Consider the following 25,180-nt stretch of genomic DNA (forward strand, 5'->3'; position numbering starts at 1 on the left):
TTGGTTCTTAGCCACATAAAATAAGTCTAATCCTTCGGGCCAGCCCTAGGAGAGCTGTTAATCAGCTCAGTGGTCTGGTAAAACTAAGGTATACTTGACTTTTTTTTTCTAGAGAGCCATCTCTAACGGCTTTTTCTGCACAGGACAAAACCTCTAGCCAGTCCGAGGTGATGTCCACATCAAGATCTTGACGGTCCTCGATCTTCTTGGTCAATGAGCCCACAACCCAATCAAGGAAACTGAGGACTTCAAAAGCTGTAAACATGTCCTTGACTAGGTGATCCAGTTCTGCAGCTGAAAACATAATCTTGGCCGAGGAGGAAGCAGAACGACGAGACGAGTCGATTAAATCAGAGAAATCCCCTTGGGAGGAGGCAGTGACTCCCAAAGGAGGAGCTTCTCCGGTCCACGCAAGACAAGTACCTCTTGCAAACTAGATAGGGAGGAGGAAAAGCGAAAGACACTTTACCCTGTTCTCTTTTGGCGGAAAGCCAGTCTCCCATCTCCGTAAATGACTTCTTAAAGGAGGATAAAAGGACCATCTTGGGGTGGAGTGTCCTGTCATCCAGCTGGTTTCTCATCAAAAACATTGAAGCAGGTGAAGATGGGGGCAGGTGGAGTGAAAAAAGAGGTAAAGTTCGCCGTCAAGTATAGCAATAAGGCAGCATATGCTGAAGGTGTAGCATGTTCTTGGTCGATCTCTTTCTCCAAGGACATCGGAGACAGGTTGTCATCCTGAGCAGGCTTTGGAATAGAAGGAGCTTTCTTCAGTAAGTCCATAATTTGGGCTAACTGTCTTTTAACAGGACCACAAGCAGGCTCGTCAGGGTCAATAGGTGAAGGAAATGACGCTGGAGGTCTAAATGGAGGAGGTGGAGGAGACCACAACCTCTGAGAAGATGAAATAGGTGATGGGTGCCTGGGAGCAGGCACTGGGTGCTGAATTGCAGGAGCAGGGCCCTCAGGAGCTGGCAGAAAACTTGGAAGTGGACGTCAAACGCTTGTGAGTGGGCACTTGGAAGCCAGGTGTGGGGGCTCAGGGTCATAAGTCGAGAGTTCAGGTGAGATGGTCTCTGGACTGTCCAAAGGAGACAGAGGTGGGCGCTGATGGACAGGAGCAGAAACATAAGGGTCCACAGAATAACTGCAAGAAGGTCTGGGACTGTAAAGAGATTGCTTGTACCGCTTAACAGGAGCTGGGTCCTCCAGCAGATCTGGACGTTGACCAAGGGTTTCAGAAGGGCACTTAAGGACCGCATCTAAGTTCCAGGACAGCAAAGGTTTTTCTTTAAGCTCTGCGGTGTCAAAGGACTTAATAAGGTTGGACAAATCCTGGTTCGACGATAAGTCCATTCTTTATGGAGGAAAACTGACCTAAGCATAGCTCTGTATACTGTAATGGTAGAGGTGGAAAGTCCTTTAGAGGAGCGTAGGAACAGAAGAAAGTCCACTATTTCTGCTACAGAGGTCTCAGAAGAGGACACGTTATTTTGTCTGCACCAGGACCTGAAGATGGACCATTTTGCCTGGCAGACATTATCTGAAGACTGTCTTCTACAATTTGCAATTGCGTCTGCAGCCACTCTTGAAAAGCCCTTCTTTTGGAGCAGTCGCCTAACAGTTCGAACCCTGTTAGGACCAGATAAGACAGGTTTTGGTGGAACCGATGGAAGTGAGGTTGCCTGAGAAGTTGTCTCTTCTGTGGCAGCAGTCTTGGGAAGTCCGCAAGAAGTTCTAGTAGACCTGGGAACCACTCTTTTCCTGGCCAGAAGGGAGCTATCAAGATCATGGATAGGTTTTGATGAGACCAGAATTTGTTGATGACTTGCCTCACTAAACTGAATGGGGGAAAGGCATACAGATCTTTGTTGGACCAATCCTGCAACATGGCAAGGGATCTGGAACTGGTGAGCAGAAGAGAAGAAGTCGGTGATTTCTGGAGGACGCGAACAAATCTATCATGGGTTTCCCCCTGAGCTTCCACAGATCCAGACAAACCAACGGGTCTAATGTCCATTCTGTAGGAAGGATCTGTCTTTGACGGCTCAATTCGTCCGTCAGAACATTGAGTCTCCCCTGGATAAAATGTGTTGTCACTTGAGTGTCGTTCTGGTGTAACCAAAGAAGGTCTCTTGCCGCTCCGCACAGGGAGAAAGAGTGGGTTCTTCTTTGTTTCTTGATGTATGCCAGTGCCGTCGTGTTGTCTGAATGCACTGCTACTGTCCTCCCCAAAAATTTCTCAAGCGAAGCACTGCAGGCCCAGAAATACCGCCTGTAATTCTTTTACAATGATGTGCCAGTTTTGCTGTTCCTGAGACCAGGTCCCTGACACTTCTTTTAATCCCAAAAGAGCTCCCCAACCTAGGTACGAAGTGTCTGAAAAGAACTCTAGGCTGGGGTTCAGAGGATGAAGAGATTTCCCTTCTGATAGTCTCTTCCTGGAATTCCACCAATGAAGATCCTCCTTGTTTTCCCTCGTTATAGGGAGCACAAACGAGTCCTGAAACTTTTTCCTGTTCCAACTGGCTCTGAGGAAGAACTGGAGAGGTCTCATATGAAGTCTTCCCAGAGTGATGAATTGTTCCATGGATAAGAGGGTACCTAGAAGACTCATCCACTGATTGGCCGAGCAAAAGTTTAGACTCAGAAATTCTTCCACTGTCTGGAGACACTTTTCTATTCTTTTCGGGACTGGGAAAACCCGAAAATCCCGAGAGTTGATCGTCATCCCTAAATAAGGAATCTCCTGAGAAGGCATCAGGAAAGACTTATCCCGATTGATAGAAGGCCCAATTCTTGAGCCAAGAGAAGAGTCGTGCGAATGTCCTCCATACACTGAGCTTTCAAGCGGGAAAATAATAGTCAGTCGTCTAGGTATAGGGAGATCTTTATCCCCATCAGATGAAGCCATTTCACTAGGGGAGCCAATACCCTGGAGAACACTTGTGGCGCCGTTGAGAGGCCGAAGCAAAGACCCTGAAATTGGAACCCCTTGCCCTGAAACACATACCTGAGGTACTTTCTCAATCAGATGTACTGGAGTGTGAAAGTATGCATCCTGCATGTTGATGGACGCCATCCGTTCTCCCTGGCGAAAGGATGCAAGGACCGAATGGTTTGTTTCCATCTTGAATGTTGTCTTTTTTACAGACATTTAGAGCACTTACGTCCTAAACGGGTCTCAAGCCCCCCGATGACTTGGGCACCACAGAGAGACAGTTGTAGAATCCAGGAGAATGAATGTCCTCTACTAGCTCTATAGCCTCTTTCTGAATAAGGGACTGCACCTCTAGCATGAGAGCAGCAAATCTCTCTGAGCCTGGAGAGTAAACTGTCAATTCGACAGACTTGTAGATTAGAGGAGGTTTGTTCAAAATGGGGATAGTATAGCCCTTCTTCAGGGCAGACACTATCCAAGATTCCGCTCCCTCCCTTTTGTTCCCACCGTTCCCAAAAGTGAAGGAGCCGCGCTCCTACCTGAGTACAGAGGACTATGTTTTCATTTCTTGGAGTAAGACTTGGAAGAGGACTTCTTGATGGAATGCTGTGGGAAACGGGTATAAGTTCTTGTTCTAGTCTGGGGTCTAGAACGGGAGCTCCGAAAGGCAGTAGGTTGCAGCGGAGACGAAAATCTAAGAGGGAGAGTCGAAGAATCCTTGGGGCACCTCACAGACTGGGAGAGCAGGTCCTAAGTTTTCTTTTTCTGCAGGTCAGAGGCGATGTTCAGTACTGTAGCCTGTGGAAAAATATACATCATGTCCAAGGGGGTGAATAGGAGTATCTTGTTCTGGAACAACTTCTTCCTCAGAAGAGACAGGAGAAAGCGATAAGTCCGCTGTTGTCTGAGCCGTAGGAGCAGCCTTCTGAAGCAAACTGAGAATATTATCCAGTTTGCTCTGAATCGGGTCAACTGGCAGAGTAACAATGTCCAAGATGACACTACTAAGAAGCAGTGGAGAAGCGGGCGCCAATGGGAGCTCGGGGGGGCGCTGTCGAGACGGGAGTCAGAGACGAAACCTGTCGGAGAACGGGCGCTCAACCGCAAACGAGAGCTTGGGCACTATGATACTAGATGCTGGCCGCTGATCGTAGAGATGAAGGCGCTGGGTGCACAACTCCTGATGCAGTCGCTTCTTTATTCGACGGAGAACGTCTCCGCGCCACACGGCACTTCGGTGCCAAATTACGATCGTCATTCAAACAAGAGGAAGAGAACTGTTCCGCGATGTCCAATGACTGCACAACGGGCACGCTGAATCCTTGCTCTTCTTGCAAGGAACAGGGGAAGAAATCTCAAACTCCGCTGCACGCCTTTTAAGTGGGTGTGACTTGTCTGCATAGTGCCGTGCGCGCTTGGGACTAAAATCTTCGGAGCTGGAGGACATACGATGACCGCTCAGCTTTCCTCTTCCTATCTCTAGCTAGTTTCTTGAGATGTGCATCTAAAGTCTTCCACTTCTTAATATCCCAGTCATTACACTCCTCACAACGTAAATCTACTGAACATGTTTGTCCCCTACATGGAATACAAACAGTGTGCGGGTCGTAAGATTCTTTGGTTAATCTAGTATTGCAGCCTTTGCTACAATACCTAATACTAGAACTAGTAGTGTCAGACATCCCAGTAAAGTCTGATACAAGTCCAAAAAATGGGCAAAGAGTCATCAACCAATGATCAAAATTTGCCTAACACTATCTTAATTATGCTGAAAGGCTACAAAAATAAATACTTCACCAACTGAAGCTAAGGCAAACCACCAGCAAAGTATAAATTCCAAAATTCGAGCTGCTGCCAATCACAGTCCTTCAACCACAGCCGGCAGAAACAAACTGAAGCTCTTTGCTATGTTGTACCTTCTCTTACACCCGAAAGTGGGTGGGGCACGTCTCCATAACCAAAACAAACTAGCGTGACCCGCAATTTCAAAATTTTGAGCTGCTGGCTAAAAGAAACTAATAGCTTTGTAATTACTGGGTAAGTTACTTATATAAAATTTATGGATTTTATCCTTAACCTTATTCACAACACAGAAAGTTGTTTCCTTCTTTTGAAAATCTTTGCACACCCTGTGACTGGAGGATCCTCTTTTAATTCGGTAAAGGATTTTCTACTTTTCTGAGATCAGCAAAATTTTTTAATTCATTCACTTATGGCTGGAGGTTTGTTTAATACTCCACATATGCTTGTAACCCTCCATATTAAAGGAGAAAGTAAAAAGATGAAACTTTCAGTAATAATGGACAATGCAAGAAAAGTATGTCTTCTCGAACAGCATGGAAACGAAGACTGGCATAGTGTAGCAGCCTGCCTTAACTTCTGACCCCAGCTTGGTTTGTCAAATTTTCTGATTTGTGGAAATTTTACGTACTGATGACAAAATAACAGTACATACAGTATTACTAAACAAACATTAATTTCAAAACCTGTATACTGCACTTTAGGAAGAGTAATTAATAAACATCAACTATTCTCAGTCTCAACATCATGTTTGTAATACTTGTGAGTCATTCTTCAAGAAACAGTCTTTGATAATGTATTTCTAAAATCAAATTTACAATGTAAAATTAAAAAAGGTGCTATAAAATATCTCACATTTACCTCTTACAAATGAAGCGGACTCATCCCATGACCGGCTTGAATTTTCAGTCCTGTCATCATCATAATCTTCATCCTGAGCCAGAAACACATAAATTAAAAAAAAGAAATCCTAACAAGCTACATCTGAAATAATAATCTATAACTTGATACAACCAAACAGCATTCTTCAATTTTATGAACATAATTTTTTTTCATTTTTAGTCCTACTCATATTCAGAAGTTTGTGACACAATGTTTAGTGTACGGGAGATCTACTGTATTTGCAGGAACATGCACAGTATACAGGCAGTCCCCGGTTATTGGTGGGGTTCTGTTCCCGACAACGTGACGAAAACCGAAAATCGGTGATAGTAGCACTGATTCCTGGTTATCGGTGCCGATAACCGGTGATCAGCGCCGCCGATAACGGGCGATCAGCGCCGATAACCGGTTATCAGCTATGATAACTGGGAATTGGTGTCGAAAATTCGGTTATCGTCCTCACTAGACAAGCGCCATAAAACCACATCGCCGATAACCGATGCTGCCGATAACCGGGGACTGCCTGTAAGTGAAAAATCAATAAGCATATGCTAAAAATGAAACTTACTCTATTATCTTCATCTTCTTCCTGCTGAACTTCAGGCACATAGAAATCATCCTGACGTGCAAGTGGGCCCACAAAAATTATCTCCGATTTTTCGTTGTCATACACTTCCAAAAAAGGTCGTGCACAAAGGCTGCGATACTCTATTAATACACGAAGTTTATTAGAAAATATATCTCATAATTAAACTGAGAAATCAGTTATACTGAATCTAAACATGTCTTTACAATTATGAAAATTCACTGCGTATAGGACTTAAACTGCTGCAAAAATAAAATATACTATGAATAAATAATAAAATATACTATGAATGCATTTCCAATAAATTTTGCTCCTCGGCGAGGTATACAATAGTATCAATATTGCAGTTATTTATGATTTTGTAGTTATTTATGCCTAAACACCCAGTAAGGGTTGATTAAAAGTGCTAAATAAATACTGAAATAAAAAAAAAATATAATGCTTTATTAGCAACCAGCTGTCAGGCACTGATCAACGAACTATGCCCATTTTGTTATCTAATAATACAATAGTTTAGTGGCCACTTTTTATTTTCAAATACAGTAATGCATTTGATTATGCCTTCATTTACAGTATCTGGCAAATTAAGGAATGCCCATCCAGTCAGTTCACTAAGCCAGATTCATCCAAAAGCAGATAGAGTGGGTATGCTCTAAGTTATCCACAAGATCTAGTCTATTAACCCTTAAACGCCTACTGGACGTATCATACGTCGACTAAAATTGCCTGTTGGGTGCCAAGTAAACGCATCGTGACGCCGACTACAAAAATTTCAACCTTCGTCAACTTTGACTCGACCAAAATGGTCGAAAAACGCAATTGTAAGCTAAAACTCTTACATTCTAGTAATATTCAATCATTTACCTTCTTCATTTTGCAACAAATTGGAAGTCTCTAGCACAATATTTCGATTTATGGTGAATTTTTGAAAAATCTTTTTCCTTACGTCAGCGCGGTAACTTGGCCGAAAATTTCAGAAATTCTTTTGTCATTTTGTCGTAATTTTTGCACTGTTTTATATTAGCCGTTACGTAAAGTTTTATATATGAAAATGTGCGCAATTTCATGTAAAATACAACAAAATACAACCCATGGTTGTAGCTTTTATCAGTTTGGAAATATTTTCATATAAATCTCGATAACTGCCAAAATTTCAACCTTCGGTCAACTTTGACTTGACCGAAATGGTAAAAACGCAATTGAAAGCTAAAACTCTTACATTCTAGTAATATTCAATCATTTAACTTCATTTTGCAACAAATTGGAAGTCTCTAGCACAATATTTCGATTTATGATGAATTTTTGAAACAAACTTTTTCCTTACGTCCGCGCCAGAAATTCTTTTCACACGTTGTCGTAATGTTTGCACCGTTTATATTAGTCGTTACATAAAGTTTTATATATGGAAATGTGCGCAATTTCATGTAGAATACAACAAAAAATAACTCATGGTTGTAGCTTTTATCAGTTTTGAAATATTTTCAAATAAATCACGATAACTGCCAAAATTTCAACCTTCGGTCAACTTTAACTCGACCAAAATGGTAAAAACGCAATTATAAGCTAAAACTCTTACATTCTAGTAATATTCAATCATGTACCTTCACTTTGCAACAAACTGGAAGTCTCTAGCACAATATTTCGATTTATGGTGAATTTCTGAAAAAAAAAAACTTTTTCCTTACATCTGCGCGCGGTAACTCAGCCGAACATCTCAGAAATTCTTTCGTCACATTGTCGTAATGTTTGCATCGTTTTACATTAGTCGTTACATAAACTTTTATATACGAGAATGTGCGCAATTTCATGTAGAATACAACAGAAAATAATTCATGGTTGTAGCTTTTATCACTTTTGAAATATTTTCACATAAATCACGATAACTGCCAAAATTTCAACCTTCGGTCAACTTTAACTCGACCAAAATGGTCGAAAAACGCAATTGTAAACTAAAACTCTTACATTCTAGTAATATTCAATCATTTACCTTTATTTTGCAATAAATTGGAAGTCTCTAGCACAATATTTCGATTTATGGTGAATTTTTGAAAAAAACATTTTCCTTGCGTTCGCGCGGTAACTCGGCCGAACATCTCAGAAATTCTTTCGTCACGTTGTCGTAATGTTTGTACAATTTTATATTAGTCGTTACATAAACTTTTATATATGAAAATGTGCGCAATTTCATGTAGAATACAACAGAAAATATCTCATGGTTGTAGCTTTTATCAGTTTTGAAATATTTTCATATAAATTACAATAAATAGAAAAAATTCGACCTTCGGTCAACTTTAACTCGACCGAAATGGTCGAAAACTGCAATTGTAAGCTAAAACACTTACAGACTAGTAATATTCAATTAATTAGCTTCATTTTTCAACAAACGGGAAGTCTAGCACAATATTTCGATTTATGGTGAATTTTCTAAAAAAACATTTTTTTACGTCCGCGTGTTACGGATTCATGCACCATATTGTGATAATATTTTCTGTGTGTTGCTTTGATCGTTTTACAACTTGTTATATACCAAAATCATTGCAATTTAGTGTTCAATACAAAGAAAAAAAAATAATACGTTAGCTTTAACCGTTTTGCTCACAGCGCGATTTGTATAAAATTATATATGAAAATTTTTTTTGCGCTCTCATATATTTCAATATTTATATATGATAATGATATTTTTTTTCATTTCTGATGGTTGCACACTAAACTTCAGGCAATTTCTGATGGTTCCATACTAAACTTCAGGCAATGACAAAAAAAGGAGCCAAAAATTAACTCTTAATCTTAAAAACTAAGCGTGCTGTGATTTTTGAAAAAACTTTTTTCCGGCAAGGCGCTAACTCCCGAACGCCGCCGGCATACGGGAGACGTTTTTGTAAATAGAGGCTCGGCATTTAAGGGTTATTGCTTTCCTAGAATTTGGTGACATCACAAAATTCTGATTTCTCAAAACTGACAATAAACAAATAAGTATAATTTTCATACATATACACACAAGCAAAATAGGGCAACTATTATTATCAACCTGTCCAACTTTAATTCCAAAAGGAACTTGCCATCAACTGAACAGGCATTGGTGTGGTTATAACTTTAGTAATAATGCGATCAACACCAATGCAGTTGCAGAAAGTTTTTTTTTACAGTTTTACAGACCTTCAATTCATTTAATTAAAAATTAGCAAATGTCTCACCCATGTAAGTTTTTATTTACATTATTGCTTCAAACAGTAATATCTTTGCATTTAAGCATGGTCTGGCAATGATTTTCCTAAGACTAAATACAAAATGTCTAAAATCCTTAAAAGTCTTGAAAATAACAAGAGATTACCAAGTGTGAAGGGAATCAGTAAATGGTATAGATATAACTTTTAATAGATAACCCCCCCCAAAAGACACACATATACTTACCAATATATTCACGAATGGCAGGGTAAACTTTCATGATGGCTACAATTATGGATATGGTGCTCTTAAACGGAAACCGTGTTTGAACAGCATGATCAATGGCTGGAAAGGTGGCAAAGTGGTATCCATTCTCTTCTAAAAGAGTGATGTGTTCTGGTGGCGTAACACTGCCATTCTCCGAAATAATGATGCCCACTATATAACGTAACTTATGAGGCTGCTTCTGTGTAGAATATACCGCACAAGTCTTTATTTCACTAACTACTCTAGAATTGTAAAAAATATGTACAATAAATTCTTAATTCGTAACAAATTTTGAAAATCCTATCTAACTTTGTTCTATTACTGTCAAAAAAAATTATATTTTCATAATAAAATTAAGTTTCATATACTGTATACTTACCAAGTGATTACATAGCTATAGTTTTAACAGCACACAGCAGCCTTTTATTTAAAAATCGCAGTAGCACTTTGATAGTTAGTGTAAGTGACAAGCCCCGCCCACTTAACGGGGAGCGTTGGAATGACTAAGCTGGTAACGTCATTCTGTTTGTGACCTTATGTCTGTTAGAGGGGAGGAGGGAGGGCCCTGAATCTGTAATTACTTGATAAGTATGTATGAAACTTAATTTTATTATAAAAATATCATTTACATATAAGTCACTTACCAAGTAATTACATAGCTGAATCCCACATTGATAGGGGGTGGGATGAATGGACATACACGACGGGTCCGGCTTATGACATTCCAAGGTTATGACGCTTTTCAAATATATTCATCAGAAATTATTTCCCAGTTTACGACGCATGTTCTGGGGTTATGACGCTTACAACGTCAATCCAACGGAAGAAATATGTCTCCAAAATGGCAGAATAATCCAATTTTGAGGTTTTTTTTATGAAAAACTCAATAAAAATGCAGTTTACATCATTTTCAATGCACCAAAAGCATTAAAAGTAAGGTTTTCTTTGGATTTTTGACAATTTTCGACGATGAGGCCAGAGAAGTTCCCTTGGGAGGAGGCAGTGACTCCCAAAGAGGGAACTTCCCTGGTGGTGTAAGAGAGGTATCTCCTCTTAACCAGAGAAGAGGGAGGATGTGCGAAAGTAGCTTTACCTTGCTCCCTCTCAGCAGAGAGCCAGTCTCCAATTTCCTTGATTGCCTTTTTTTAGACGACAAGGAAAGAACAATCTTGGGAAGCCTGGAGCTATCTTCTTGGAGGTTCCTCATCAGGAAGGAAGAAGCAGGCAAGTCTGGGGCAGCTGCTGGAGCAAAAAAAGACCGAAAACTTGCCAACAGGTAGCGAAGGGGAGCTACCTATGCCGAAGGAGGAGCAAGGTCTTGGTTGAACTCCTCCTCTTCTTCAGAAGTGATCAGAGACGGGGATAAGTCATAAGCAGGCTTGGAGAAGGGAGCTTTCTTGAGGAAGCTCGTGATCTCAGACAACTGTTGCTTCATGGGCACTAAAGAAGGTTCATCTTGTTCCAAGGTGGGCCATTGGTGCTCAGGAGAAGTAGACAGGTGATGAAGGGTTGGCACCGGGCACTCGGAAGTTGGCACCAGGTGTTTGGGAGCTGGTACTGGTCGCTCAGGAACTGGCGCTGAGCACTCAGGAGCAGGCGCTGGGCACTTGGAAAGAGACAGGTCTTTAGACGACTGGCGCCTGAAGTGGTCCTTTGGGCGCCTGAGATCCAAAAGAGGATGCTCAACAGAAGGGCGTTCCGGAGAGAATACTTCTGGTGAATCCCATGGGTGAGAAGGAAGTCGTACTGGGGCAAAGATGGAGGGATCCACAGTGTAGCTGCAGGAAGGCTGTAGACTGTGAAGCGCCTCCTTCTACTGCTTAAAAGGCAGCGGAGAAGAGCAGACGGCCAACGTCGTCCCCATGCCTCTTCAAGAAAGCGCCTGTGGCGCTGGAATCAGAATCGGAATCCAAACTTGACAACAAATGACGTACATCCAGAGACAGGCCTTTCCAACAGCTGTCTGTCAACACCTGGGTTTCTGCAACAGGCTTAACTGAGGGGGCAACTACCAGTAGGGAAACCCCACCAGCCTCCCTTGGACTTCTGGAATGTCTTCTCCCAGGTTTAGGGGAGCAGGACAGTGACCTTCATCTAGGAAAGCCAGCAGGACGGGTAACCACCACTGCCACTTGCACTTCACTTGACACTTTATCACAGAACACTTTGTCCATTAGGACTTTCAGGTACACCCCTTTCTCAGGCACAGCATGCACTACCAGGTTTAACCTTATCAAACCTGGATTCAAAGTTGGCAATGGCATCAAGGTCAGAAGCATGGGAGCCAGGCACAGGAGTAAGTAGATTGATAGCAGGAGGGCTGGGAATAGGAGAATAGGTGGGAAAAGGGGAAGAAGGAATAGCAGGATTAAGATCTGACTTAGCCTTAAGGGTAGAATCTAGGCTAACAGAAGCCCCGCACTAGGCTCTAGAGGACGCCTTTCTCTTCCTATCTCTTTCAAGCTTACTAAGGTGAGATTCAAGAGCATTCCACTTTCTCTCATCCCAATCCTTGCACTCATCATAAGTAAAATATTCACTTTACAACATACTTGCCCTCTACAACTACTGCACACAGTGTGCGAATCATAACATACCTTTGCCAATCTAGTTCTACAGCCTTCGCTACAATAGCAAACACTAGAAGCACTCGAATCAGACATAACTAATTCCAAAAAGCTGACAAAAGCAAACAAAAGATTGAAGGCTACACAAAAGCGACAATACTTCATTGAAATCCAGCAAGAAACAACCAAAAACCCGTGAAAAAAGCCGCAGCAAACTCAACGATGTTGACCGTGTGAGCGGCAAAAACAGAATGACGCTCCCGGCTTAGTATTTCCAACACTCCCCATTAAGTGGGTGGGGCTTATCACCTATACTAGCTATCTAAGTACTATCATGATTTTTAAATAAAAGGCTGCCATGCGAGGTTCTATAGCTATGTAATTACTTGGTAAGTTACTTACATGAAAACTATAGTTTATAATTAAATATAACTACTTCAGTCCTTTAATGCTCCATCAAGGTAGTTTATCATTCATGACTTAAGGGAAAACGATGTAAAAGAACGGAGCTACTACAATGTTACGAACATACTAAGCAATTATAACTGCTTTCCCTTCCTACATTTACACACCATACCATGAATTAGTAAAGTTTTCAGTTAGATTTCAATACACTAATGAAAGTAGAATAACAAATTCCTCGGTTGGCAACAATTAAGGGTCGCCCTAGTAAACCTGGAATGCCAAAAGAAATGCAAGGTAAGCCTTACTGTTTTAGGATCATCATAGTACACTCCAACTGTTCTGTACTGCGGTAGAAGTGTGTGAACCTGAGTGTACAGCATTCCAGACTCCTTATAAGGACCTCTGGCAAATTTGTAGGCTATCTTTATCTCTCCTATATCTGGTCTGAAAAGAAAGGGGGGGAAAAAAAAGTATACTGTAATCTGAAATATGGAAAAAGTAAATATTGTACTGAATAATTCCTATTTCACAGATACAGTACAAATACTATCTGACATCTAATCATATCTAAATAATAAGCTACAGCACCCCAAATCGAGTGCTGAAAATAACTGATAAAATTAAGCAAAATGGTAACTGGACATTACAGGAAACTTCCTGTGAGAGGGAAGCATGGATTTCCCCCATAAAAAATGACAAATTTAAATTAATTTGTATTTTTCATAGCTAACAAACCTGCAGTTTTAACATTAGGGTAAATCTTCTGGCGCTAGCTGGAAACCGGTAAAAATAAAAACAAGAATTGTTTATGCAAGAAACTGGTGGCATCTGGCATCTGTCACAGAGATGAGATGGGAAGCAGCCAGTGACCTGCTCTTAACTTGGAACAGAATGAGACTGGATGACAATCAACATCCATTTCAGATACACTTTTAATGGTACAATGGCGTAAGGTGAAGTATTACTGTACAGAAGTTAATGTGGTATCAACAAGAATTGTACCTCACGTCTCTCATTCTTTGAAATATCTAGCAGTATGGGTCTAAATAACCTTTCTCCACCTCTGTTTACCAAGTATCAATTGGAATTTGCACCAAACAGATGAACTCCTGTACATCTGTCGTCTTTCTCCAGAATTTTTCTTGCAGTTGTCTAGGCTACACATTCAATTTTACATACTGCAGTGACAACATACGTTATATGCTTTAAAGTTCTAGTAAAGTGAGGTTCAATACATTCTGTTCCTTGGGGATCCAGAGCCAAACACCCAAGTTAAGTGAGAAATATGTAGCCTACATAAATCTGGATAGCCCCCAGCTTGCTAAGACCCCAATTAAGTCAAGATGATATGCCCTATTCAGTTACCTTAGGGTAAGGCTACATCAAGTTGTACCCCAGGCAGGCTACATGTTTGAATGTTATATGAAGATATCCCCACTCCCTGGTTTATGCTACTGGACATGGAAACATTTTTTGAGACAACTGATAAAATTTAAACTTTTTCCCTTAAACATAAATGACATTTTTATAATAAAATAAAGTTTTATATATACTTACCAATTAATTACATTGCTATAGTTTCTATTAACCGGCAGCTAAAAATTTTGAAATTTGCGGGTCGCGCTATTTTGTTTGGCTAGGTGACTAACCCCACCCACTTTTGGGGTAAGAGAGGAACAACTAGCAAAAGTATTCAATTTGTTTGTGCCATAATGTTCATGTGAGGGGAGGAGGGAGGACTCCAATCATGTAATTACTTGGTAAATATATATATAACTTTTGTCATCAAAATGTCATTTTTACATAAATAACTTACCAAGTATTTACATTGCTAATTCCCACATTGACAGGAGGTGGGATGCATGAGCAAATCTACCCCCAAAACATTAATAATGGTAATGAATTTGAAAATAGAAAGGATTGCTAGCAATAAAAAATGCCTGTTGTTTCCTTACTTGATAAGGGAGCTGCTGCAGGAAGGTACTGCCTATATTGGCGCTCTCCTTATCGTATAGTGGCGCGGCGGTATAGCCAAGGCTCGCCTACTATATTAGTGGGTACCTTGTAGCAAGGATGATTCCAACTGCTAACAAAGGTAATAATGCTGCCCCTGCCCAGGACGTAGTACAGAAAAAACCACAATGAAATAAACGTCACCTAATACCATACAAGGTTAAAAACCACTGCCACACTACGAAGGACTGGAGGGCACTCCAGTACACTGTACCCCCCGGCTCCCTTAAAAACTCAACCACCTCAAATCAAGGCGAAGAAAGGAAAGAAGGATTACTTCCTACGCTTCTTCCCCTAACGCCACAAAAGCCACCGAAAATGGACCCAGAGTACTACAATTATCGTACTGTTTCAATTTCCTTCAAATAATGAGTTGCAAAGACCAACTTACATTTCCAAAAAGTTGCTTGCAATATCGAGGAGAGAGGCAAAATGCTTGAATGGCAACGAAGTGGCTACAGCCCTAATTTCATGAGTTCTCTCTTCCTCATTTGGGCCTCCAATCTCAGACAAGCTTTTAATTGCAAAGGAACGAGGCCATGGATTGGAACTGGACCTGTTCTTGGCTAGAAATCTTAATGAGAAGGAACACACAGCATTCTCTTGGAAAAAAACCCACTCTTTTGTCTATTGCATGGACCTCATTGATTTGTTTTGCGGTTGTTAAAGCGACTAGAAAGAGGGTCTTTCTAGTTAGATCTCTCAGGGAAATCGAATGCATAGGCTCAAATCGGGGACCAGACAACCATTTAAGGACCACATCCAGATTCCATGGCACTACTGCTAACTCTTTTTGTCTCGTATTGTCAAACGATCTAATTAGATCAGATACATCCTGATTAGAGGAGAGGTCCACTCCCCTGTATCTGAAGACAAGAGCTTAACATGGGCCTATAACCCTTGATCGTCGAGGATGACAGGTTCCTGTCGGTCTAAAGATATCTGAGAAGACGACACTCTGCGCTTCCTGCACCAATCTCTGAAAATTGTCCACTTAGCCTGATATACTCTATCAGAGGACTGTTGCCTGCATTTGGCAACTGCTTGCAAAGTCGATCTTGAAAACCCCTTCTTCCTAAGAAGTTTGCTGACAGTCTGTATCCTGTCAGTGCCAGAGTAGACAATTCCTGATGAAAACACCAGAAGTGGGGTTGTTTTAACAGATGAGGTTTTTGAGGTAGCAACCTTGGAAAGTCTGCGAGGAGGTCGAGAAGATCTGGGAACCATTCCTTTGTTGGCCAAAAGGGGGCCACTAGGATCATTGACAGATTCTGGTGAGTTTGGAATTTGCTGATCACCTGTATTATCATGCTGAAGGGGGGAAACGCATAAAGGTGACGGTTTGACCAGTCCTGAAGCATGGCATCGGCTACCGACACTAAAGGATCCGGAACTGGCGAGCAAATCAGAGGGAGACAATGGTTTCTGGAAGTCGCGAACAGGCCTATGACCCGAGTCCCCCACAACTTCCAAAGATCCGAGCAAACATGAGGATCCAGAGTCCACTCCTTGGGTAACACCTGTCTTCGGTTACTTAGCTCATCCGCCAGAATGTTGAGCTTCCCCTGAATGAAGCGAGTAAGAAGCTTGACTTGAAATTGCTCTGCTCAAAGCAGAAGATCCCTTGCCGTCTCATAAAGTGAGAAAGAGTGTGTCCCCCCCTTGGTTCTTGATATACGCCAGGGCAGTCTTACTGTCGGAGTGCACTCTGGTTGTCTTGTTGTACACTTCTTCTTTGAAAAATTGTAACCCCAGATGAACTGCCTTCAATTCCTTGACATTTATGTGCCAATTTCTTTGTTCCGGAGACCAGGTCCTTGAAACTCCCTTGTCCCCCAACAGAGCTCCCCAGCCTAGGTTTCACGCGTCTGAGAAGAAGTCTAGGTTGGGGTTCAAAGGGAGAGATTTACCTTGCGACAACCTTCCTTCTAAGCTCTACAACCTTCCTCTCTTTTATCTCTGGAGTTACCAACTGATTCTTAGAAGAATCTCATATGACGTCTGCCCAAGAGTACGAATTGTTTTATGGACGATAACATCCCAAGAAGACTCATCCATTCGTTGGCGGAGCATTGGTCCACAAGAAGGAATGTGTGCACTATCTTGAGGTTAGACTGTATTCTCTTTGGCGAGGGAAAAACCAGAAAACCCTCAGAGTCCATTATCATCCCTAAATAAAGAATCCGTTGTGATGGAATCAACTGAGACTTCTGAACACTGATCATCACTCCCAGCTCCTGGGCTAGGAGAAGAGTCTTTTGAAGGTCCTCCGAACATTTCTCTTTCGATTGGGCCTGAAGTAAAGTTAAGTATACCTTAGTTTTACCAGACCACTGAGCTGATTAACAGCTCTCCTAGGGCTGGCCCGAAGGATTAGACTTATTTTACGTGGCTAAGAACCAATTGGTTACTTAGCAACGGGACCTACAGCTTATTGTGGAATCCGAACCACATTATAGCGAGAAATGAATTTCTATCACCAGAAATAAATTCCTCTAACTCTTCATCAGCCGGCCGCGGGAATTGAACTCCGGCCCATCGAATGACAGTCTGAAGCTCAACCGGTTCAGCCAACAAAGGGCTTGGGCCTGAAGTAACCAATCGTCCAAGTAAAGGGAGCTTTTGATTCCCATCAGATGGAGCCATTTTGCTAAGGGAGCAAGCACGCTGATAAACACTTGAGGCGCTGTTGATAACCCGAAAGATAGAGCGCAGAACTAGAACACTTTGTTCCCAAACACGAGCCTCAGAAAACTTCCTCAATTCCTGATGTATTGGGACGTGGAAGTACGCATCCTGCATGTCTATAGATGTCATCCAGTCTCCCTGGAGAATGGATGACATGGCAGTCCGATTTGCCTCTATCTTGAACTTTGTCTACTGAACGAAGACATTCAATGCGCTTATGTCCGGGACGGGTCTCCAGCCCCCTGAAGCTTTGGGCACCACAAAAAGATGACTGTAGGACCCCGGGGAGCCCACATTCTCTATTAATTCTATCGCCCCCTTCTTGAGAAGGGACAACACTTCTTCTGAGAGGACCAAAGACTTCTTCAAGCCTTTGGAGTACGCTGACAATGTTATTGGAGAGCTGCTTAAAGGTGGCTTTTCTTTGAAGGGGGATAGAACAGCCTTCCCTCAGAATGTTGACAATCCAGGGCTCTGCCCCCCACCCCCCTCTCCACTTCTCCCAGAAGAGAAGGACGAAATTCTCACTTACTAGAGGCAGAACAGGATGAGGATCTCATAATGGCTCTGGAGACAAATCTGCTGGATGAACGGGATCTAGACAGGGATCTTTGTCTGCTGCCACGCAAGGGCCGAGTCTGCAGCGGGGAGACTGTCCTGGAGGTATGAGCGAGCACCTCCTTAGGACGCCTAGAGGATTGGGCAAGATCTTGTGTATTCTTCTTCTGAAGACCTGAAAAAACCTTCAGAACTGTAGCCTGTGGGAACAGGTGATGATCATCCACAAAGGAAAACAGAAGGGCCGACTTCTGGGAGGGAGTCACTCCCCTAGAGGTGTAGCAACATCAGAGTTGTCTCTTCTTTAGAACTCCCATTGTGTAAAGGGAAGCTAATTCCAGGGAACCGTCTCTGATTTCTTTACCGATACAAGAGAAGACCACAAGCAAACTGGAGGCACTATCTTCAAGAATAGTAGGGCAGTCCTTAATCTTACGGGAAAGAGAGCCCACTGCCCAACTGAGAAAACTCAACACTTTGAACACCTTAAACAAGTTTTTAAGGTGTGAGAGCTCCGTCGAACTGAACATGATCTTCGCTGAAGCAAAGGTAGATCTACGAGAGGAGTCGATCAACCCGGAGAAGTCCCCCTGGGAGGAGGCAAACAATCCCACAGGAGCTTCCCCTGTGGCATAAGAGAGCTGTCTCCTCTTAGACAATCTAGAAGGAGGGAAGCTGAAAATGGCTCTACCTTGTTCCCTCTACTCCACTAGCCATCCCTCAATAATACCGAAGACTTTCTTGGCGGAAGAAGAAAGCACTAACTTCGGTAGTCTCGAAGACTTGGAAGACTGTGACTCCCCAAGAAAAGTCGACGCAGATGAAGAAGGAGCTGCAGGCGAAAAGCAATTTGGGGAGGTAGCAAGAAGATACCTTAGCAGTGATGCATAAGCTGAAGGACGAGCATCTTGAGCAATAACTTCTTCTTCCTCGTCCGAGGATGCAGGAGACAAAGCTAAGTCCATAGGCTGGGGGGCTGACAGAGCCTCCTTCAACAGGCTCAAAATACTGCCAAGCTTGCTCTGAATCGGGTCTACCATGGAGGGTAAAGCCTGAGGTGCAGAAGTTCAAGACAGAAGAACGCCCAACTGCTCAGGGAACAATAACAGCAAAAGGAGTCAAAACGTCGGCAGCATGAGCATGGTGACGCTCTGCTGCCAACGGAAGATTGGGAGCCAAAGGAAGCTCAGTTGTCACTGGGCGCTTTAGTTGGCGATCCATGAATCAAAGAGTGGACGGACAAAGACAGGAGCTCTGTGACGCTCTAGAGAAGACGGGCGCTTTGATGCAGCAGCACGAGAAGGAGCCAATGAGTGCTGAGACGATTTCAGGCGCTCGGAAGAAACCAGGCGTTCGGCAGTCAAGGGAGCTTCCAACACTGCAGGGCGCTCAGGAGCGAGAGGAGTCTCGAGTGCAAGAGGATGCTCAGAAGACGCCTTAGATGAAGAGCGCTTACGAGAAGCAGGATACTTGGAAGTCGCTCTCTGACTCTCTACCAAGGGCAGAACAGAAGGAAAATGTTCTGGACTGTCCCAATGACTGCATGACGGGAGACGACTGCAAATAGGTTCCTTGAATTTCATACCCGGTACTGGAGGAGAATGAGACACATCACCCGCACGCCTTTTCAAAGGGCGTGATTCATCCACAAAACGCCATTGGCGTCTGGGAGAAGAATCATCTGAGCTAAATGAAAGACAATGCATATCCAGGGATATGCCTTTCCAGCAGCGTTTGGCTGCAACCTGGGATTCAACAACAGGTTCAACCAAGGGGGGGACTACCGGTGGGCAGACCCTACCGACCTCTCTTAGGCTACCAGTTTGACTCCTCCAAAGTTTAGGGGTGTATGACATTGACATCTGCCTAGGAGAATTGACGGGATGGGCAGCCACCTCCTCCACCAACATATCACTGATACTAGGCACAATCAGGCGCTCCACCGACACTGCACTGGCACTAGGAGTAACAGGGTGCTCCGAATCACTCTTATTGTCCATAAGGACCTTAATCGAAGAGGCTAATTGTGCAATAGATTCGACAATCAATTCGAACCTTTAATCAATTTTACACTCAAGGCTGGCAATGGTCTTGGGTTCAGAAGCGAGACAGCAGGGTAAAGGAGTGGGTTGCATAGCAGGAGAACTTGGTACGGGATCAACAGAAATAACAGGAACGTCAATCTAGATGTTAGCATTATCAATATCATGATCAACAGGAGATCTCTGACTAGCTAAAGACTTACTAATCCTCTGGCTGTCGCTTTTCTCTTTTCATCTCTAGCCAGTTTGTTTAAATGAGATCTTAAAGTCTTCCACTTCTTACTGTCTCAGTCTACACATTCATTACATCGTAAATCTTCTGAACAAATTTATCCCTTACAATCCGTGCTCATAGAATGTGAATCGTACGATTCCTTAGTCAAACGCATATTGCAGCCTTTGCTGCTATACGTAAAGCTAGTCAAACTGAGTCTGACATTTGGGAAAAACAAGTCAACTAAAGTCACAATCAGTAAAGGAGTCTTTATAAAGAAAATCACAATAAAGGTAAAAAAACAGAGTCTAAGGTAAAAAAACAGAGTCTAACTCTATCTAATAATGCCGAAAGGCTATCAAAGCAAGAATATTTCACCAAATATGATGAGAAACCATTAGAAAAGATGAATTCCAAAATCAGAGACGCTTCTAAAAGCTGGTGTACAGCCATTAGCCGGCAGAAACAAACTGAATAATTTTGTTAGTTGTTCCTCTCTTAACCCGAAAGTGGGCAGGGTTAGTCACCTAGCCAAACAAAATAGAGCGCTCCGCAAATTTCAAAATTTTTAGCTGCAGTTAATAGAAACTATAGCAATGTAATTACTTGATGAGTTATTCATATAAAAACACAATTTTGCCACTGATTTAACATTACACAAAGTCTGACACACCAACCCACTTATTTGTCAGTAAAATCTTTTATTTCTGCAGTATTATCTTAAAACTTACTATAATCATTGCGTTGTTTTCTACTGCTACCTAGAAACTGATAGATTTTCTTTTGTGCAATATCCGCAGCAAATGTAGTTTACCTAATATTTGTAGGATTAAGAGATTATCTTTTGTTTGTTTACATATGGTACCCTAATCATCATGGGGTATTTTTCAACTGTAGTTCAGTCTAATGTGCTGCCATTTCACCAACCTCTTTATTATGAGAGCATTAACATTACCCAATGATGAATGGTTTTCCAATTGTTTTACTACATACCAGTCATACGATTCCTTTCACTTTGCCTGTTAGGTGTTGTTATTATGGTAGAGTTTTAGGCTCACTGAATTTATCAGATCTGCCTTTCTAAGGCTGTCTTTAGTATTTGTTAAGTTTTTTGGCTAAAAATAATACTTCACTAAAAATAATAAAAATGCAGAGACCATTCAGATGATAAAGCTATGAAATTTAAATTTTGTTATATTTACTGCAGCATAATTAGATCAACTCCATGCTATTTAGATTACATTATAGGGCTTAACACATTCCATTTAATTTTACAGATTGCTGATCATTTAAATCATTACTGATAAATGGCTTTCTATTAATTTTTGTTTTTAATGACTATTTTGACTTTCATTTCCATCCGATATGTATCAGTGACCCACCGACACCCTACATCTATCAATTTCATTCTGGAGCCATGGCAAAGATTGGTAGAGATACTTCTGCATATTTTATAGTGCTGTAGGTTAGGTTAGGTTAGGTTGGGGTGCACCCTGGTCAGGCAGGACCTTAGGTATTACAAGTCAGGTTTGGTTAGCATGCAGTTCTGGATTCTCCTCCAGGATTAATAGCGCTCTTGGTATGGTTATCATCTTCATCATCCTCCTTGTTCATTCATGATGGCCTTCATTTCAGCCTTCATTTGGCCTATCTGCCCCAAACCATTTCTTTGTCTGATACAGTTTATTGTTTAATTGAATTTCTTATGTATGTATCACTAAAGCTTCTTCAGAAATTATTCCAGGTGTCACTGCTTAGACTAATTACCTCCTCTAGTCTTGTGATTACAAGTATTTCCAACATAACCACATTTAGGCATTTCTTTATTGAAGTTTTAATTCTTAGGTGATAATCTCCTATTTTCACTACATTTAATATTTGATAAATATCTTTTCACTTTACTACCAGTTCTCAATACTGGAGTGTTTGCCTAGTTCTTAAGTCTCCTTAATGTGCTTAATATTAAAATCTCATTAAAATCTACCATAAATTTGCTATTACAAAGATATTTACCAACAAATGTTGCTACTCCATGTAAGTGGGGCTCCTGATGGGATTTTTTTTTTTTTTTTTGTCCTAGAGCATTATGGGCAGAGATGATTAGCATAGGCAGTCTCCGGTTATCAGTGGGGGTTCCGTTCTGAGGTGTGATGATCACCAAAAATCACCGATTTTCAGTTATCAGAGCCTCTATTAGGTATGTATTGGCGCCAATACCCAATTATCAGTGCCGATAAGCAGAACTCAGCGATTTTCAGTGCCGAAAATTGCCGATTTTTGCCGCTAGACAAGCACCGTAAAACTGGATCGCCATTAACCAGGGACTGCCTGTACTCGGAATGGCTTTGTCATCTGGATATGTGGGTACATGGACAATGCTGGAACATGATGAGTTCTTGTAAGTTTTGCCAATTGGGGAATTCCAGTACTGATTAAAAAAAAGACAGCTTTATTTCATAGTCATGGTTCCTTTGGAGCACATATGTAACTCTTGTTCCTCAGATGATTACAGCTGATTTTTTCTGTTTTGAATATTTCTAACTTTCATTTTGGTAAATTAGTAATTTACAGATACTGGAACACCTTATATCCAACAATTATGGGGGGACCACAATGGGAAACTGAGGTTTTTGGGAAGGGGGATTACATAAATTTTTTATCCAAGAATGTATTTCAAAATCTCCATGACTCTTCTGGTTAGGGTGACATTTATTGAAAATATTTAAAAGGACACCATGAACTGGATAAGTATTGACAATGTAACCTATGCTATATTAATGGACGGGTCAAGGGGAGGGGAATGAAGCCCCCTGGGCCAAGTAAGGACCCAGTAACCTGGGAAGTTTAGGTCACAACCTTATTCATTTTAATTTACAGTACCCTAGGTCAAGTCAGGTGATGGAGGTCCAGGAGGAGCCAAAACCCTAGGCCAGTAAGGACCCAGAGTCCCCAATGACAACCCTACTATTTATTTTAACTTACAGTACCCTATGTTAGGTTGGGGGGGGGGGGTTGAAGTCCAAGCAAAACCCCACTGGCCAGCTACAGCTCCTGTATCCTAGGTTAGGTTAAATCCCAACCCTAATTGTTATTTTAATTTAGTGTCCTAGGTTTGATTTGGTGGGGGTGGGTCCAGGAAATTATAGCCTCACCATCTAGCATCCAGCTAAGGAACCAGCAACCTTGGTTAGGTTAAATTTAATACATCCTTGTATTAAACTTATTTTTCCCAGCTAAAAACCCTGCTTTCCCACTGTGTTCCCCAATAATCTTAGGATATAAGAGGGGCAGGATCCAGTATTTAATTACTAATTTGCTACTGAAATGAATATCAGGAATATTCAAAGTACAAATTAAAACATGAAAGTCATCTTTTTAATTCCGGAATCCAATTATGGTGTAAAGTAAAAGTCTACAATTTGATCTTTCATGTTTTGATCTCCATTAATTACCACGCTTATATTTCTTACTGTTTTTACTATATGCACCTCTGTACCATTTATTTTTACAGTTTCTTTTCAGCTATAAAATTCTATTCTGTTTTATCTTCAATTAATGTCAATCTTTTACTCGCCATTTAACTCCATAATGTTCCACATTTGGTTCATAACTTCGGTAGTGTCCACTAAGTAAAACTGTCTTTCTATTAAAAATTTTAATTTTGGGTTAAGCTGGGTTGTCCTGCTGGATTTGCCGGTTCTTTCCTAGACAGTGACCCCCAAAGGTTTTTAGGGGTCATTATCTACGACTAATATTTCTTTGGGGGTCATTATCTTTATGATATTTAGTCTTTTGTTTATGTTTTTACAGTAATCCCCAACAGGGTTATAATAAACATGCAGAAAAAGTGGATACATACCAGGTTAAAACCCTTGGGAGTCACTAGGCTATCTAGGAAAGACCCCGACTTGCCACCCCACCCTCTCAAATCAAGACAGCACCCAGTATCCTTGGCTATTGTATTGGGTTAGGAAGTGGCAATGTGATTACTATTCCCATATTTCATCCTCTTTTTTCATTTTTCTCTATCCATAAACCCTAGTGTCACACACAGAGTTGTCCCAAAATCATTAGATTACATTGTAAGGGCAAGAGTAATAATGTGTTAAAATATTTCTTACAAACATCATCAAACTTGTTCAAAACGTCAAAACTATCATAAGACATATTTCTCATGCAGCAATAGGCAATTGCTAAATTCAACTATGGACAACTTGTAAAAGCAGAAGCTTACCTATTTTTGCTATAGTGAGCAGGCTATCAACTTAATCCAAATCATGAAATCGAGAAATAACAAAATGGTTTACCATTTTACCAATTTTAAGCAGAAAACGCCCCCCTATCCCCACCGTCATTGGCCTAACACAAACGGATAATGCCTAGGGTAGGGAGGGGTCTGAAAGAATCGACACTCCCGGAAATTACCACCAATAGCCTAAATCTTAAAATGCCATCACGTCTCTCGTATACTTTCAGCCTCTAGCAGATCATAACCTGAAGAAAGTTACCAACCCCGACCATTTGCCTTCTTACGATGTCTTTAGGCCTACCTGACAAATTTTGAAATATTAATAAGCCAAAGAATACCAACTTCCAACAGCATAACAGTTCATGTACTGAAAACGCCAAGGCCTTAATATAACAAACAAAAGTGTTAGACAAAGATGACTGACTAGTCAAGTGTAACTGTAAAAGAAGCTCACTTGCAAGTTTTAACTTCGACAGTAGTTAGGAGGCCGGAATGAATCAGAAGTCCTGTCACCGTGGCTACGACTAATAATATGAGGATCAAGAATCCCCATAATAAGGCTGCGTCCGTCTCCATGTCGGCCAGTAATTCTGTATCAGCAAACTTCACAATAACCACTAATGCGTAATTATTCTGTGATCTTTTTGTTGTTGTTCCTAAACTACCTCGAAGTTCTTCTTCTTCAGTTACCGAGTAGTGTCTTCAGTTAGTTTGATGATTTTCATATTGCGCAAACCACTGGAAGCTCGCGCTTTCCTTGAAGACCTAGGTTAACGGAAGGGAAATGTCACATAGAAAGATCTCAT

The 25,180-nt window shown here is 41.4% G+C and overlaps 1 protein-coding gene across 3 annotated transcripts in view; it reads right to left on the reverse strand.

Moving 5' to 3' along the window:
* Window positions 1-25,133, reverse strand: part of LOC136831466 (testis-expressed protein 264 homolog) — a 51,793-nt gene extending 26,660 nt beyond the window's left edge. The window contains exons 1-5 of one of the 3 annotated variants that reach the window (XM_067091961.1): window positions 24,829-25,133; window positions 12,916-13,054; window positions 9,618-9,837; window positions 6,189-6,328; window positions 5,600-5,672 (exon numbers count right to left, since the gene is read on the reverse strand). In XM_067091961.1, coding sequence (XP_066948062.1) covers window positions 5,600-5,672; window positions 6,189-6,328; window positions 9,618-9,837; window positions 12,916-13,054; window positions 24,829-24,950 — 694 coding nt within the window. In that variant the 5' untranslated portion in view covers window positions 24,951-25,133. Of the gene's footprint in view, window positions 1-5,599; window positions 5,673-6,188; window positions 6,329-9,617; window positions 9,881-12,915; window positions 13,055-24,828 lie in introns of all 3 variants that reach the window. The other 2 variants (XM_067091960.1, XM_067091962.1) reach the window with 2 other exon arrangements.
* Between the last annotated feature and the right edge of the window lie 47 nt (window positions 25,134-25,180).

This window comes from Macrobrachium rosenbergii, chromosome 48 (assembly GCF_040412425.1).
Source record: "Macrobrachium rosenbergii isolate ZJJX-2024 chromosome 48, ASM4041242v1, whole genome shotgun sequence".
Classification (NCBI taxonomy): domain Eukaryota; kingdom Metazoa; phylum Arthropoda; class Malacostraca; order Decapoda; family Palaemonidae; genus Macrobrachium; species Macrobrachium rosenbergii.